Source organism: Theropithecus gelada, chromosome 1 (genome assembly GCF_003255815.1).
Source record: "Theropithecus gelada isolate Dixy chromosome 1, Tgel_1.0, whole genome shotgun sequence".
Classification (NCBI taxonomy): domain Eukaryota; kingdom Metazoa; phylum Chordata; class Mammalia; order Primates; family Cercopithecidae; genus Theropithecus; species Theropithecus gelada.
Window position 1 is genome coordinate 161413760 of NC_037668.1, and position 14284 is coordinate 161428043.

A 14284-nucleotide genomic window follows, 5' to 3' on the forward strand; every position below is an offset into this window, starting at 1 on the left:
AGGGTCCCACTCACTCCTAGGGACAGCCTTGCTGGGAACCAGAGACTGCACATTCACGGGGCCCTGGCCCTCCCTGCCAACCTCAGTCCACAGGCCCCCCGAAGCCACTTGGACCTTCCTGTCCCTCCCTCCATTTCTGTGTGTCTGTGCCTCTTCAGTATGCAGAACGTGGTGCCCATCGGCGAGGGGGACTCTGTGGACGTGCCCCAGGACTCAGAGAGCCAGCTGCAGGAGCAGGAGAAGCGGATTGAAATCTCCTGCGCCCTGGCGACCGAGGCCTCCCGCAGGGGCCGCATGCTGTCTGGTGAGAGGGGCTGGGCCTCGCTCCACCCTGCCAGGGAAACCAGCTGACCAGGTTTAGGGGAGGAAGCGCAGCACTGCTACCAGGGGGGCAGTAGCAAAGAGATACAAGGCTGAGGAGATGCTCCTCGAGGTTGAGACGAGCATCTATTGAGCACCAGGTACTGTGCTAGGCTCAGGGAGGTGCAAAGGGGCCAGAGTTGCTGCATCCAGGAGCTCAGAGCCGGGATGATCCTTACAGCCACCTTAGGGAGTATTGGCCAGAGGCCATGCAGAGTATGGGGAGCCATTCTGCCCGGGCAGGCCAGAGAAAGGCACAGAGAAAAGATGATAACTGAGTTTGACTGAGAAAGATAAAAATATTTCTCAGTTGCAGGGAGAGGGCCAGGTATTCCAGAGTATCCTTTCATTTCCTGCTTTCGCTGCATGCAAATAGGAAGAATCTTAGAAAAGATGGTGCAGGCAACCAAAGAGTTGAGAGCGATACAATTACCACTTTGGCTACTGATCCAAACTCACTTTTCTGCTAAGAAAAGATGACTATGAGGAACTGACTTCACACTGATACAAAGGCTACCAGGTCCTGACTAGATGCTGATAGGGTTGAGATCAACAGGGTCAGCTTCTGCTCAGTCTGAGATAGCATCCCAGAATAGATGAAAATGTACTTGAGCTTTTAAGAATGAAAGAGATTCTGTATGAATGGGAGGGTTAAAGGGAGAGGAGAGACAGTGGGTAAGTCAAGGCGCCTGGGAGACTGTTCCCTTCATCAAGATAAAGGTGTTTAGGATAGAGAGGTAGAGTGAGAGTGAGAACTTTGAAGGCCAGTTAAGAGGAATGACTCAGAAGGGGGAGCCATGGTTGGAGATGACATTGGCAGAGGGGTGAGAGCAGGTGTGCAGGCTACAATTCCAGTAGCCCAGGCAAGAGCCATAAGCAGGTTAGAACCGTGGCTCGGAACATAGTGGAAGGGATGGCGTTTCATGTTGGTGATTAAGGAGGATTCAAATTCTGGTGCTCTGAGGTCCCATTTCCTCATCTGTGAAATTCAAATCAAAATTCCTGCCTCCAGTTCTGGTGGTATGAGGATTGGAAACAATGTGTGCCAAACACCTAGCACAGTGCCTGGCATTCAGTAAGTGCTCAATACATGCTCGCAAGCCGTAGTAGTGGTGACAGTAGCAGTAGCGCTGTGATGCTGGTAGTAGTAGTTGAAATAGCAATAGACGAAGTAGAAATAGAACCATTTGTCATTTTGCTAATTATTTTAAATATGGATGTTTTCAGAAACCAGAAGATTTTAGCTACGGCAAAGAGGATTTAAGTAAGCCTTAATGAAGAACCTTCTGCCAGTTAGGGTGTAATGGACTTTAGAATGGGTGTCCAGGGAGACCCTTGGAGGTATTTCAGGGAGAGGCTGTCTTTAGGCTGGAGTTGAGGGGAAGAGAAGGGATAGCTTCAGAGAGCCCCATCCTGCAGCCAAAAGGCAGCAAAACCAGTTTGGCCACAAGGAAGCAGGCCTCTGTTGAACCTCCCTGTAGTTTAGCTCCAAAATGAACTTGAACCTTCCAAAGATCAGATTCCACAAGCTCTGGGCAAAAGGCAACTTCCTGTTTCAAGGGGTTAGAGAGACAGGCCGGTTTAAAAACTTTGCTCTGCCCCAGCCCCAGCCCCTGGCTCTCTCTACTACAGTTCCTTAGCCAAAGGTTCCATGAAAACAAAACCCACCCGGCCTATCCGATTTCCGTCTTGATACACACAGGCTTACATGTCAGGGTCTGTGTGCTGAAACCAAACGGTCACCTTGCTTTTGCCAAAACCCCAACTATTTAAAAAATGGCTGTGGCAGGGCCAGACCTCAGACTTAGCCCACTGTTCCCACCAGCCCTGGCCTGTGGCCCAGCTCCTCAGAGCTACAGCTCTGCCAGGCACAGCAAGGCTTGTCCTGGGCATGCACTATGTGGGCACAGGTTCACACCCAGGACACTGTGTGTGTGGCAGTGCTGGGCACAGGTCATGAGCATAGTGTGCATCGGGTACAGCGAGTAGAGTTCAGTGCCCATGTGTGATGTGTGGCATGGACAGAGTAATCAGTGAGGAATGCTGTTATGCTTACAAATCCACCCTGTGCGTGCAGACTCAGGTATGTAATATGTGGGAAATTATGGCATTTTTGAGTTTGTACGTGTGGCGTGGATGTCATGTGCAGTGTCTGGATCTGGTCATGTTTGTAGATACATGCATTTATTTGTGTGTATTCAAGTGTGCAGTGTGAGAATGGAGGAAAGGTTTGAGTACAAATGTAGCAATGTGTGTATCTGTGTAAAATGTCTAAGGACGTTGTGTGGAGACCCATTATGAGTCCAGGTGGTATATGGTAAGCTGTTGGAGCATAAATGTACATGTATGTGAGTGTACAATACATTGGTGGAGGTGGTGTTTATGAATGCTTGTATTTGTGATTGGCTTTTCTACAGTATGGGAAATGATAAAGCATATTTGTGTATATGTTGTGTACAGTGTATATATTGCAGTATTGTGAACTTATGTCTGTGTGCACAGGCTGGGAGAAAGTACAGTGTCATGAATGTGACTATGTGTGACTGATCATTTCTGCACGCATGTGGTACTTTGCACACTTTATAATATCACATATGTGTGATTCACATCTGCAGCACATGCAAATTTTAACTATTTTGATGGATATATTTCTAATATATATTTAGTATTTTTCTGCCTTCTTAACAAAGTTCTGTTTACATATGACCTTTTCTTGCTCATGTATTACATTATAAATATCTTTATTTTGCCGACCTCTGTTAAAGGAATGCCCTGAGGGCCACAATGGACATAGATCTGTTTGTAGCTACGCTAAATGTTCCCAAACTGTCACTCTTCTAAAGCTGTTATGTCTGCTTTTTACAAAACATTTTCTCTCCTCAGTCATGCTTTCTTATAGATGTCAGTGGGCCTCCCAATTCCTCTGTCTCTTCGAATTTTCCTGTTTCAAATCTCCCCTGGGCTAGAAACCCAGCGAGCCAACACCTATTAGAATTGTGTATCAATAAGAGTAACTGGACTCCAAGGGCTCCCTATGAGTAAATTCTGAGAGCCTCACTGCATGTCCTGTAGGCTATAACCTCTATGTTGGCTTCCTGGAGATATCTTTTGCTGTGTTTTTGGTTTCTTGGCTGTTTTAGAAGTTGAGACTGCTAGATGACTAAGCGTTGGGTCAGTGATGTGGCTATGCACACGAATGTGTGTTTGAAAGTGTTTGTGAGTGTATTTGCACATGAAGTTACAAGTGTTGGGTCACATGGAAGGGTGCAGGCTTGGAAGTATACAAATACACTTATTGTGAGCTGTGTGCAATGAGTGTAATGATATGGTGTTGCCAGATCCCATGCACAAACTTTGTATTGTGTATAGGCAGACAACTTCACATCCATGCGAGAGCTACATGTGTTCTATGCACATGAAGGTGTATTAGATATGTAACAAGAGTAGCCACCTTGGCTCTTTCTCTTGCACAGACGGCAGGGAAGGTGATGAGGCCCAGGGTAGGGTGGGGACGAGGGACTGGGAAGTTCAATGTTGGGACCCTTCTCTCGGTGGAAATGCAGTGTGACCCTGGCTGAGGTCTGGTTCCTTTCTGAGCCTGAGCGAGGATGTTGTCTCTGCCATCCTCCTGCCTCGCAGCTACAGTGAGGATGCGTGAGGGTCTGGAGACTGCATAGAGCTTGTCCCCAGTAATAAGTCTTCCCTTCTCATTGTCCTTCCACTTTACTATTCTTAACATGGAATAATAATGATAATAGAGTAAAATCTCAATAATTCAAATGTCATTTCAGGCTTGTCTCGATTTGCTTAGGGGTGGACTGAAGTTTGACTTTACTGGACTGATGAAAAGGATGTCTCAAGTGTTAGCAGGGAACATGTTTCTGAGCCCTTGACTGTGCCAAGTTAACAGAACTCGCTTTAAGTTGATCAGAAATCTCTGTTTTGATGGCACTGATTAACATGGTGGTCACTTCACTTCTGTTCATTAAATGGGGCCAGATGGTTTGGATTGGTGTGATTTTACTGCACTATTAATCATTATCGTTAGTGACACTGCGGTATATAAAGTACCACTCCCTGGTTCCATCTGCACAGTCGCGGAGAGGTGTGGGAATCTCCCCATTGTGTGGATGGGAGGGGAGCCCTTGGCCCAGAGAGGGCCTGGCCTTACCCACAGTCACACTGGTTCTCAGCAGAGCCTAGATTCGACCAGGTCTCCTCTGGGGCCTCACACTCTCCTCCACGATGCCCTGGGAACGAGGACAGCTTGGCCTAGCTTGAGCAAGCTCCAAGCTCAGTGCTCTCTCTCTGCTTGCCTCCCTGCCTCGCTCCCTGCCTGGGGAGGGCCTCGCTTGCTCTGGGTGCCCACCCTCCTTCCCCACCCACCCCCATTCACCTCCCTGTTCATTTCTGTTTCCAGTGCAATGTGCCACCCCAAGCCCTCCCACCTCCCCTGCTTCCCCGACTCCTCCAGCCAACCCCCTGTCGTCTGAATCCCCACGGGGCGCCGACAGCAGCCATACCATGCGGGTCTGAGCTCTGACGTAAGCACTTTTCTACTGTATTTCATCCACCTGGGGAGTGGGGCCCCTTCCTTCACCCCCATTGAGCCATCTGTGTCCTCTCATTTTGGCATTTTGCTTCTCCCCTACCCCAGTGCCCTGTACCGCTCCTCCCCACTATCCATTCACCCATCCATCCATCCATCCATCCATCCATCCATCCATCCATCCATCCAGCTTCCCCACGCAGTGCTGGGCTGGAACCGGCTGGCAGGGCCGCTTCTTGGATGTTGTGATGCCAATGGCCTTTGCTTCTCCAGAAGCAGGCAGGGAATGGACCCGAGACCTTACCTGTCTGCTCTCAGGGAAGGCTCTCCCCTGACACCCCACCCCTGTGCCTCCTGTCTGCTGACAAGCTTTCCATCTGTTGAGATACACAGATGCAGAACCTTCAGAAGCCCTCAAAAGCTGTTTCTCAACTCCCAGATCTTACTGTAATTTAAAATAACATTGACAATTACAGCCAAAGGCTGTGAACCCTTCCCTTGCCCCTAGCCCACAGCCGCTCACTCTCAGTCAAGTAGAAAAGAACACTGACTTCCTTTCCTTTGTTCCCCTGTCAGGGTTGAGGGACCGGAGTGGGTTTCTGCCAGGTTTTTTGCAGGATGAGGCTTCTTTCTCCCGGGAAGGTTGGCTGGAGTCCTTGCTCCTCTGTGCAACCCTCTTCTCACCCCATTTCTCTTTTCTCCAGTGCAAGCCCTGGCTGAGGCCAATGCTGTGAAGCTCCACGGAGTCACATTCTGAAGCCGTCCTCTGCCCACCTGAGGTCCTGGCTCCCCACCCTGGCCCCCTGCCCCTGCACTCTCATGGGAATGCCGCAGGGAGCCAGGCTGGGGCCACAGGCTGCTGCCGAGAGGAGCGTGGATACCTCAGTGTCCACACACCCACTATGCCTAACCCTGGAGCTCTCACTACTCACACCGTGGTCCTGGGCCAGGGCCTGAGACGGCAGTGGGGAGCACCATCCTCGTTAATGCCCAAGTCACAGAGAGCCTCGGCCTTGCCCTGGCTGGGGTTGTGGTGACTCCAGTGGAACAATCCCTGATGGGGGACATGCCGTGGTGGAGAACATACCTGTGGCTATCTTATGTGAGGACTAGCGGTGAAGAGGAGATGGACACTGCCTCTTGGAGCCAGCCTGACACTGAGGACAGCACTTGTCGTCATCCCTATCCTCATCAACCCCACCCGGCTGCCTCAGCTGGACCCAGGGCTTTGATAAACCCAGTGCTTTGCTTATGGGTGCTCGCTGGGGTCCAATGGAGACTGACCACCCTGCTTGAGCCAAAGACAAGGTGATGAGAGATGGGGAGAGGCTATTGGCTCCCAGAGGGAACAGTGCTGGTTGTGGCTAGAGAACAGCAGGTCTGTGCAGTGTCTGAGGGCAGGTTGGGAAGGGTAGCAGAGAGAGACAGAAAGAGAAAGACAGAGAGAGAGAGAGAGATCCTCAGAGTGGGAGGAGGGGGAAGCAGCAGGACACATTGGCAAGTCAAGCAGGAAGGAAGGAGATGGAAAAGGGGTATTGGATTGGTTTCCCCAGGTGGAGCCTTAGGTTAGTGCCCAGTGCAGTGCCAGACTCTCTCCTCTGCTCCTCCCACCTCATCCCCAGGACGACCCACCAGTGGAGCACAGGCAGCCTCAGTGGAGATGCTTGGTGTGGGGATCTAGGTGAAGGAGGTTGAGTAGCGACTGCCTGGGAGATGGCTGTTGGTAGTTCTGTGCCTGGTGTCTGCCTCCCCGTCCTGGGGTAAGGGGCAGAGAGAAGGACTTGTCTTATGTAGGGTGTGGTCAGCCTTGGGGCCTTACCTACCCAGTTCTGCGATATTTCTTGCCCTGTTCCCCCTGGAATGTGCAGTGATCCAGCTGAGAATATGCTTTGAGGAGGAGGGATGAGGCCTTAATCTGGGAGGCCTCCCAGGATTCCAGGACCATCCCCCATCCCAGGCATCCCAGACGAGGACTGGCTGAGGCTAGGCGCTCTCACGATCCACCTGCCCAGGGAGGGCAGTGGGGGAGAGACAGAAGAGCAAAGCGCATTCTTCCTCAGCTCCACCCACCTGGAGATGAATGTAGCCAGAGAGGAGGAAGGAGGGAAGCTGAAGACGCCGTGGCCCCTAGGCCTTCACTCTGCTAGAGTTGCCACCCAGAGGCTTCAGCCTGACCTCCAGCGGTCCCAAGAACACCTACTAATTCCTCTCTACTCCTTCATGGCTGGGACAGTTACTGGTTCATATGCAAGTAAAGATGATAATTTACTCAACAAATATTTATCGAGCACCTTTTATGTACCAGGCACTGTTCTAGGTGCTTAGGATATTCTCATGTTTCTGAGGGATTACAGCCTAGGAGGATTCCACCAATCTTCACTTCTAGCAGGTTTTTTAAACGTGACCCTTGGCTATATTTCCCATCTTCACAGTTCAAGCACCCCAAACCTGCCCTTTCTCCCCTGCAGACTGGCAGGTGGATTGGCTCCCAGGTCATCTTCTCTCCCTCTTTCCCCCACGCCTTTCTCCCTCCACAGGAAACAGATTTTTCAGGGCCTTCCACACCTGCCGCTTTGTCTGTCTCTTTTTTTTTTTAAAGTAATATTTTTTAGAAATACATGTAAAATACCAAGAAATAATATCTGCACCTCTGCCACCTCTCTCTCACCTCTTATTTCATAAAGCTGGCTCTTTATGTTGCTTTACATGCCTTAATATATGTTTTATGGAGATTATACATATTATAGATCTATATATGTAATATATTTGTTTGTATGTCTGATCTTTTCCTACAGTTCCTGCCCAGGCCCGTTTTTCTCTCCCTTATTTTCCATATCATTCCTAGCATATCAAGGCCATACCCCTTGCCTTTTTGATCCAAAGAAGAGGAGAGGAAAGACTTATTTTAAGACAGATCTATTTTATGCTTTTGTTTAAAAAAAGCAAATCTATTTTCAAAATGTGCAATGTCTGAATGGAATTGGCAAGTGAGGTGAGGAGATGGGGCAACTGCCTTTAGGTCCCAACCCTGTGCCCTTCCCTCTGCCACAGTGGCTTCATTCCATCCTATTCCCCAGTCAGGAAAGGGCTGGTCCCCAGAGCTCACCCAGAGAGCATCTTGCCGGGGGCAGGGCATTCCCTCGGAAGTCCTGGCCTAAGGATTTTATTACACTGTCCACTCCTGATGACCCTCTGCAGTTGTCAGGCGTGAATCCTCTGGAAGGAACTGTTTGCAGTTGTATGCACAAAGGAGACCCATGCAGGCATGCACCCCAAATGGGCTGCTAGACTACCCCTCTTCATCAGCCTGCTGGAAAGAGCAGACAGTGTAATGGCAGCCTATGCCAAACAGCACTAAGGATGTCGGTCTACGAGATGGTGTGAAGCCCAGAGGAGGCGGCTTGGGATCCTCTGGGCCATCCCTGGCCCTTTAGCACAGACACATACAAGTTCCTTGGGCTTGTCACACTCCTTTTCACTCGATCCCTCTTTGGTCTGGGTCACATCTATGACATCCCCCCTCTGCAACCTTTCTCTCTGGGGGCTGTACCAAAGGCATGGTACCTCAGTCTGGCATCCAGACTGCGAAATCAGCCTCTGAGCCGAGGAGGGTCCTACGGACAAAGTGACATCTCAACCTCACCCAAGAAACCCCCAGGACTTTACCCCAGCAGGCTGCCACGGGGGCACCAAACGAAGCCAGCTCAGCCTTCCAAACTGCTCAAGCCTTTGTCAATTATCAAATTGGCCAAAGGGTCTCTGGCCTTGCAAGGATTTGGGCAGGATAGAAGTCTTTGTCTAGATCTGAAATCAAGGGCTTGGGAATCTAGAGCCGAGCTCCTGGCCAGCGTTTGAAGCCTGGCCTCCCAGCTGGGGCGTTTACTGACACCCTGCCACCAGCCTAGAACATCCCGCTCTGAATGAACAGAGCGCAGGTGGGGGTCCAGGGCTAAGTGACCCACCTGGGGACGCTCTGATTATTCATCCAGGGCCTTCTCAATGAGCACATTACCTCCATGATCAATAACCAAGAGGCTGCAATCAAATACTGCTACTGTCACTTTGAAGATTTTCTGAGATCGCAAGTGGCACACTTGCTCTCCGACCTTTGGGAGAGGCATGTTTTTGGGCAGGGCTGGCTATGGCAAGAGGGAACCAGTTCCTTTCTCCTTTAGGCACCCTCTACCTGGCAGCTCTTAAAACTAAGAAAAAATATTATATACACACACACACATATATATACACACACACATATATATCTATTTATGCACATATTGGGGCCAATTTGATTTGCTAGTATTAGACAATAAACCATACAAGGAAATTTATGATCTCAGTGTCTTTATTTAGTATAAAAGTGACCTTAGAAGAAGGGTGAAGGTTAGATAGATGGAATCTCTGTCGGGGGCAACCAGCTGTAGCATCCCCTTAGCATCTTTCTAGCCAGTGAGCCCCCTCCCCAGGAGGAGGGGACGGCCTGACTGAAACAGGTGAGAGTTTGCTTCCTCCTTTCAGCAGCATTCTTTTTAGATTTAGGTACCGAAGAATTCCAGTGAGTTCTGCATTTGTATCTTGCAAGTTTGTATAAACTCAATACAGGAAATAAAATGAATGTTTTGTACGTGTGATGTGTGTCTCCTACTCTGTGTCTGCCCTCGTGGTGCTTGTGGGCTTGTGGGGTTGGCAGCTTGTGGGGTTGGTAGGAAAGGGGAATGGGGGCTGGGGGATAGGCTGGGTGCAAAACATATGCTCCCTTCCTCCCCTGTGCCTCAGCCTGCCCTTTTGGGCTCTATCCCCAGGAGCTGGGGAAGCAAGGGTATGCTGCCAACACCAGCATCATCATTTCAGTTCAGGTGACCCCAGATCAGGGTTTGTCCCAAGGTTCTGTATAATGGGAGTATCAGATGCTTCAGGCCCTGGCACCTTCCCTTGGTTTGACTCAGACAAAGGATAGGACAGCAGGAGAAGAAAATGAATTCCCAGGCTTTCTTGATTACTACACAATGCGCTATACTGCTGCTTTACAAGAAGGTGCATAATTTGGTGGGAGGTATGACGCCACCCCAATTCTCATCCTGCCTCCATCCCTTTGGTTTATTTCTCTTGAAATAAACCAAATTGTTTAGTGGTTATCAGGTATTGACACTCTGTGTGAAGGGCTTTACCGGCGCTTCTCAATTTGGAATCTTACTGTGGGAAACAAGAGTCGAGAAGCCTGGTAAATTTTGTGGGGTGGGTAGTGCAAGAGAAGAGGTGCACCCGGGAGACTGGCAGGCTCAGCTGGGCTTCTGCACGTTGTTCGAGGGAGGGATGGCTCAAGAAAAAGCGAGAAAGAGAGATGAGAAAGCAAGCTTCCTAATTCCTAATCTTGCATCGACTTGGCTTTCATGGCTGAAGCTGAATTCCGGACACCTGTTCCCATTTCTAAGGGCTAGTACAGGGGTGGTCATTTTTAAATTTGACTCTATTTTGGATGTTGTCACTTCCCCAGGATGATGTCCTTTGTGAACCCAGGAGAATTGTGACCACGTGTAGGCTCTGGGGGAGGGCCTGCATCAGAGGCTGGGGTAGGGGGGTGTATATTGGAGAACTTGTCACTTTCCGGGGGGCTGAGCCTTTAGCTGCAGCCTCCATCTGAGCCAGAGCCAATGGCAAGGGCTTGGGGAGGAGGTGGAATGTGAGACCACAGAGCACCACAGGGCATCACTGCATCCACCGACAAGGGCTGGCTCCTCCTCTCAAGAGATGATGCCAGCTGGTGCCTGCTCCACCCCCTACCCAGATCAAGCCAGGTTGGGATTTGTAAAAAGGGGGCAGTAGCTGATAAATGTAAATGAAAATGCAACTAGCAGAATGCCCTTTAAGGAGCAGTGCTGTGTAACTGTGTGATCATTTATTTATTCTTGAAGAGAGGCACGACAGGGTCAGGCAGGCAGCCAAGCCTCAGATCCTGCTGCTGCCAGGGAACTGGGGCCACACCATGGCCCCCTCCTCATCCTGAGCCTCACCTTGTTACTGAGATCAATGAGAGAAGGTGGCATGTCATCCTCAACTCCTGCCCCTAGCAACATGCTCCTTGCTAGCTGCATGAAGATTTGGACAAGTCATTAAATTCTTGAGTCTCGGTTTCCTCGTCTGGAAAATGGGTATGTTAACCACCATCTTATGGAACTTTCAAGAAAGGCAAATGAGAAAATGGATGAAAATCACTTTGAAAACTCAAATTCACTTCCAAATGTGAGGAAGTGGAAGTGGTGATGTTGCAAAGGCTCCCTGGCCACCTGCAGGGGCCTGATGTGGGAAGAGGGAGAAGGTTTTCCAGGACCCCTTCTTTACCAGCTCTATAGCCTTTGCTGGAAGACATCACCAGGGCCTGTGCCATCCCTGAGGTGTCCCTCCCCTGCCAGTTCTACGCCTCCAGCCCAGGGAGTAACTGCACTACCCCACCCCTTTCTCATCATGGCAGGGTCATGAGACTGCCATGGGTCGAGGACTAGCACCAGCCTTCCAGGGCCTGCATACCCCTTCCCGGGAACGTCCCTATGAAGGTCCCTCTCCAGAAGGGTGAACTGTGGACAGCCCCTCTGCGCTCAGCTCCAGTACCCAGAGAATCAGGCCAGGAGGGCCCAGTATCATGAGTGTTTAATTCTCCTGAGTTCACAGGTGGGTTCCATGGCTGGGGGTGGGGGCAGGGAGGGGCATCCCCAGCTGCTATTTTATACGCCTGTGGGAGTGGTTTAGCACAATTTGAGATGACAGTAGAAGTCTTTCATATAAAGCATATTAACAGTATACTAGTAATGTTAATAACAATAGTAATTATTATAACTATACAGTAATAGCAATAACAATGGTTCATTAAGTGCTTACTGTGTGCCAGGTACCTGGTTCTACGCACTTCACATGCATTTACTCACGAGTCCTCATCCTCTATGTCAGTCATAGGTACTCTAATTATCCAAGAAGCCGAGGCACAGAAAGGATAAATAAAATGCCCAAGGCTTCATGAAGCTAGGATGAAGCTCTTAACCTACCAGTGATTTCAACGGGGATGATTCTGGCCCCTTGGGGCATTCGGTTGTCTCAATCCTAAGGGTGCAAAACTCTTCCTGGCATTTAGTGACTGCAATGCACAGGACAGATTTCCAAAACCAAGAATTGTCCCATATCTTGCACAACTTTCGAATGTACAGCTGATCTAAACCCACTACCAGTAAAAGTTGGTCATGCTCCAATTGACAGTAATACCAAAAGGTTTTGTAAGCTTTTAAAAATAAGTTTCATGAAAACTCAGAAAGTTAGGAGATGATTATTATGGAGCAGAAGCTTAAAAGGAATAAAAGACATTGTCTCAAAATTATTGAATAATCTACTCCATGCCTTGTCTGCCCAAAGGATTATAAGATTTCTACTACTATGTATTTGATTGAAAACAGTTCTGGCCGGGCGCGGTGGCTCACGCCTTTAATCCCAGCACTTTGGGAGGCCGAGGCAGGCGATCATGAGGTCAGGAGATCGAGACCATCCTGGCTAACACGGTGGCACCCCGTCTCTACTAAAAATACAAAAAATTAGCGGGGAGTGGTGGTGAGCGCCTGTAGTCCCAGCTACTCGGGAGGCTGAGGCAGGAGAATGGTGTGAACCCAGGAGGCAGAGCTTGCAGTGAGCAGAGATCGACTCCAGCCTGGGTGACAAAGCGAGACTCTGTCTCAAAAAAAAAAAAAAAGAAAAGAAAAAAAGAAAACAGTTCCAATCAGTAGGTAATACTGAATAAGCAAAGAAATTGACTGAAAATATTTAACAGAAGAGATGTGAGAGAACCAAACATGAAATCAGAGACACTTGAGATGCAGGAGATCTCACTGTGTCTCCTTAATGAAAGTTTTTAGAGTTTATTTCTTATTATTGCCATCCTTTATATGTTTAAAGTGTTTTGCAGCCCAAGGATGAACACTTACGTTGTCACAATTACGTGTGGAAATGTTGTGCCCTGTCTTTACAACACTGTCCCAGGTGTCCACATGCAATTGCTCTAAACCATTTTTATCTTCTTTTCTCTTCCCAATCTATCCTCTATGCCCCATTGCCCACTGGAAATATATGATCTCTAAGGCCTTTTAAGATCCCAGAGACTGAATTTTACCTCAACACTGATACGTTTCAAGACAGAGGTCGATGTGTTGTGGTACTCTATGGCGACCCCCTTCCATGGTGGCTATTTTGACAATACACACATACATAAGACCCAGTTCCTTTGCATGCGCGTCACACTCCTATATTTTCTCCACCTTGTGCTCTCTAATTTGCCCTGCTGTGTCATCCCTATCTCAATTAAGATGCTTTCCCTTTCTTATCATATGCAAGTACATCTGGTCTGTTATTACTCACCTAGCAGTTTTTATTTCTAGTGTTCACTTCCTGCTACTCTTTCATTTTCTTGCATGTGTGTGATTTTTGTTTTTGCATAGAATGGCTCGTCTTCTATTTCTCTTAAATTCAAATATATATTATGTGTAGGTGCAAGCAATCTGCCTATTTCATTTATGCCTTCTGGTAAGTCTTGCCTGAGTGTTTATATATTGAAAGACATCATGCTTTATTATAACTTATCCTTTTTTTTGTTTTTTAATTGTGTCAGCTTTCCTTGGTTTTGTTGTTGTTGTTTGGTTTGGTTTTTTGAGACAGGATCTCACTCTCATACCCATGCATGGCTTGATCACAGCTCGTTGCAGCCTCGACCTCCTGGGCTCAAGCAATCCTCCTACCTCAGCCTCCCCAGTAGCTGGGACTACAGGCAGGCACCACCACATCTGGCTAATTTTTTTATTTTTATTTTTGTAGAGACAAGGTCTCACTATGTTGCCTAGGCTGGTCTCAAACTCCTGGGCTCAAGCAATCTTTCTGCCTCAGCCTCCTAAAATGCTGGGATTACAGACATGATGCATTTGGTATGCCAGGCCTATTTGCATTTTTAAATGATGTATGTAGATTAGTCATATCATCTATGAAATTCATTTCTTCATTTCTGGATAGAGGAGACATTGCAAAGTGGATGTTGGCTCTCCTGGCGTTGAGAACCATTGCTCTGCGATGGGGAAAAAAGGATGTTAGGAAATAACTGCCCCTCCTTTTGCAGGCCCGAAGGAGGAAAGGACAAATCCATGTCTACACAGCTGGTAGGTGGACTGGAACCAGGCCCCCTGAATTGTCTAGTCCTGCCCCAACCCCAAATTCAGGGCTTTGTCTTCCATAGCTCAACCTCACAGTAAGTCCAAAGCTGGACGACGCTTGGGGAAAGGAGGTCCAAGCCCTTCGTGTCTAACTTCCCCCATGGCGTTTTTGCCATTAATTTAACCAGATGCGGCTCTGCCATTA

At 48.7% G+C, this 14284-nt stretch overlaps 1 protein-coding gene across 2 annotated transcripts in view; it reads left to right on the forward strand.

The window, feature by feature from the left end:
- The window catches only part of PLEKHA6 (pleckstrin homology domain containing A6), a 139062-nt gene extending 129532 nt beyond the window's left edge, over positions 1-9530 (forward strand). For both annotated transcript variants that reach the window (XM_025376730.1, XM_025376739.1), the window contains exons 21-23: positions 159-304; positions 4781-4904; positions 5614-9530. In XM_025376730.1, the coding sequence (XP_025232515.1) occupies positions 159-304; positions 4781-4896 (262 nt within the window). In that variant the 3' untranslated portion in view covers positions 4897-4904; positions 5614-9530. The remainder of the gene's footprint in view (positions 1-158; positions 305-4780; positions 4905-5613) is intronic.
- The last annotated feature ends 4754 nt before the right edge of the window (positions 9531-14284 follow it).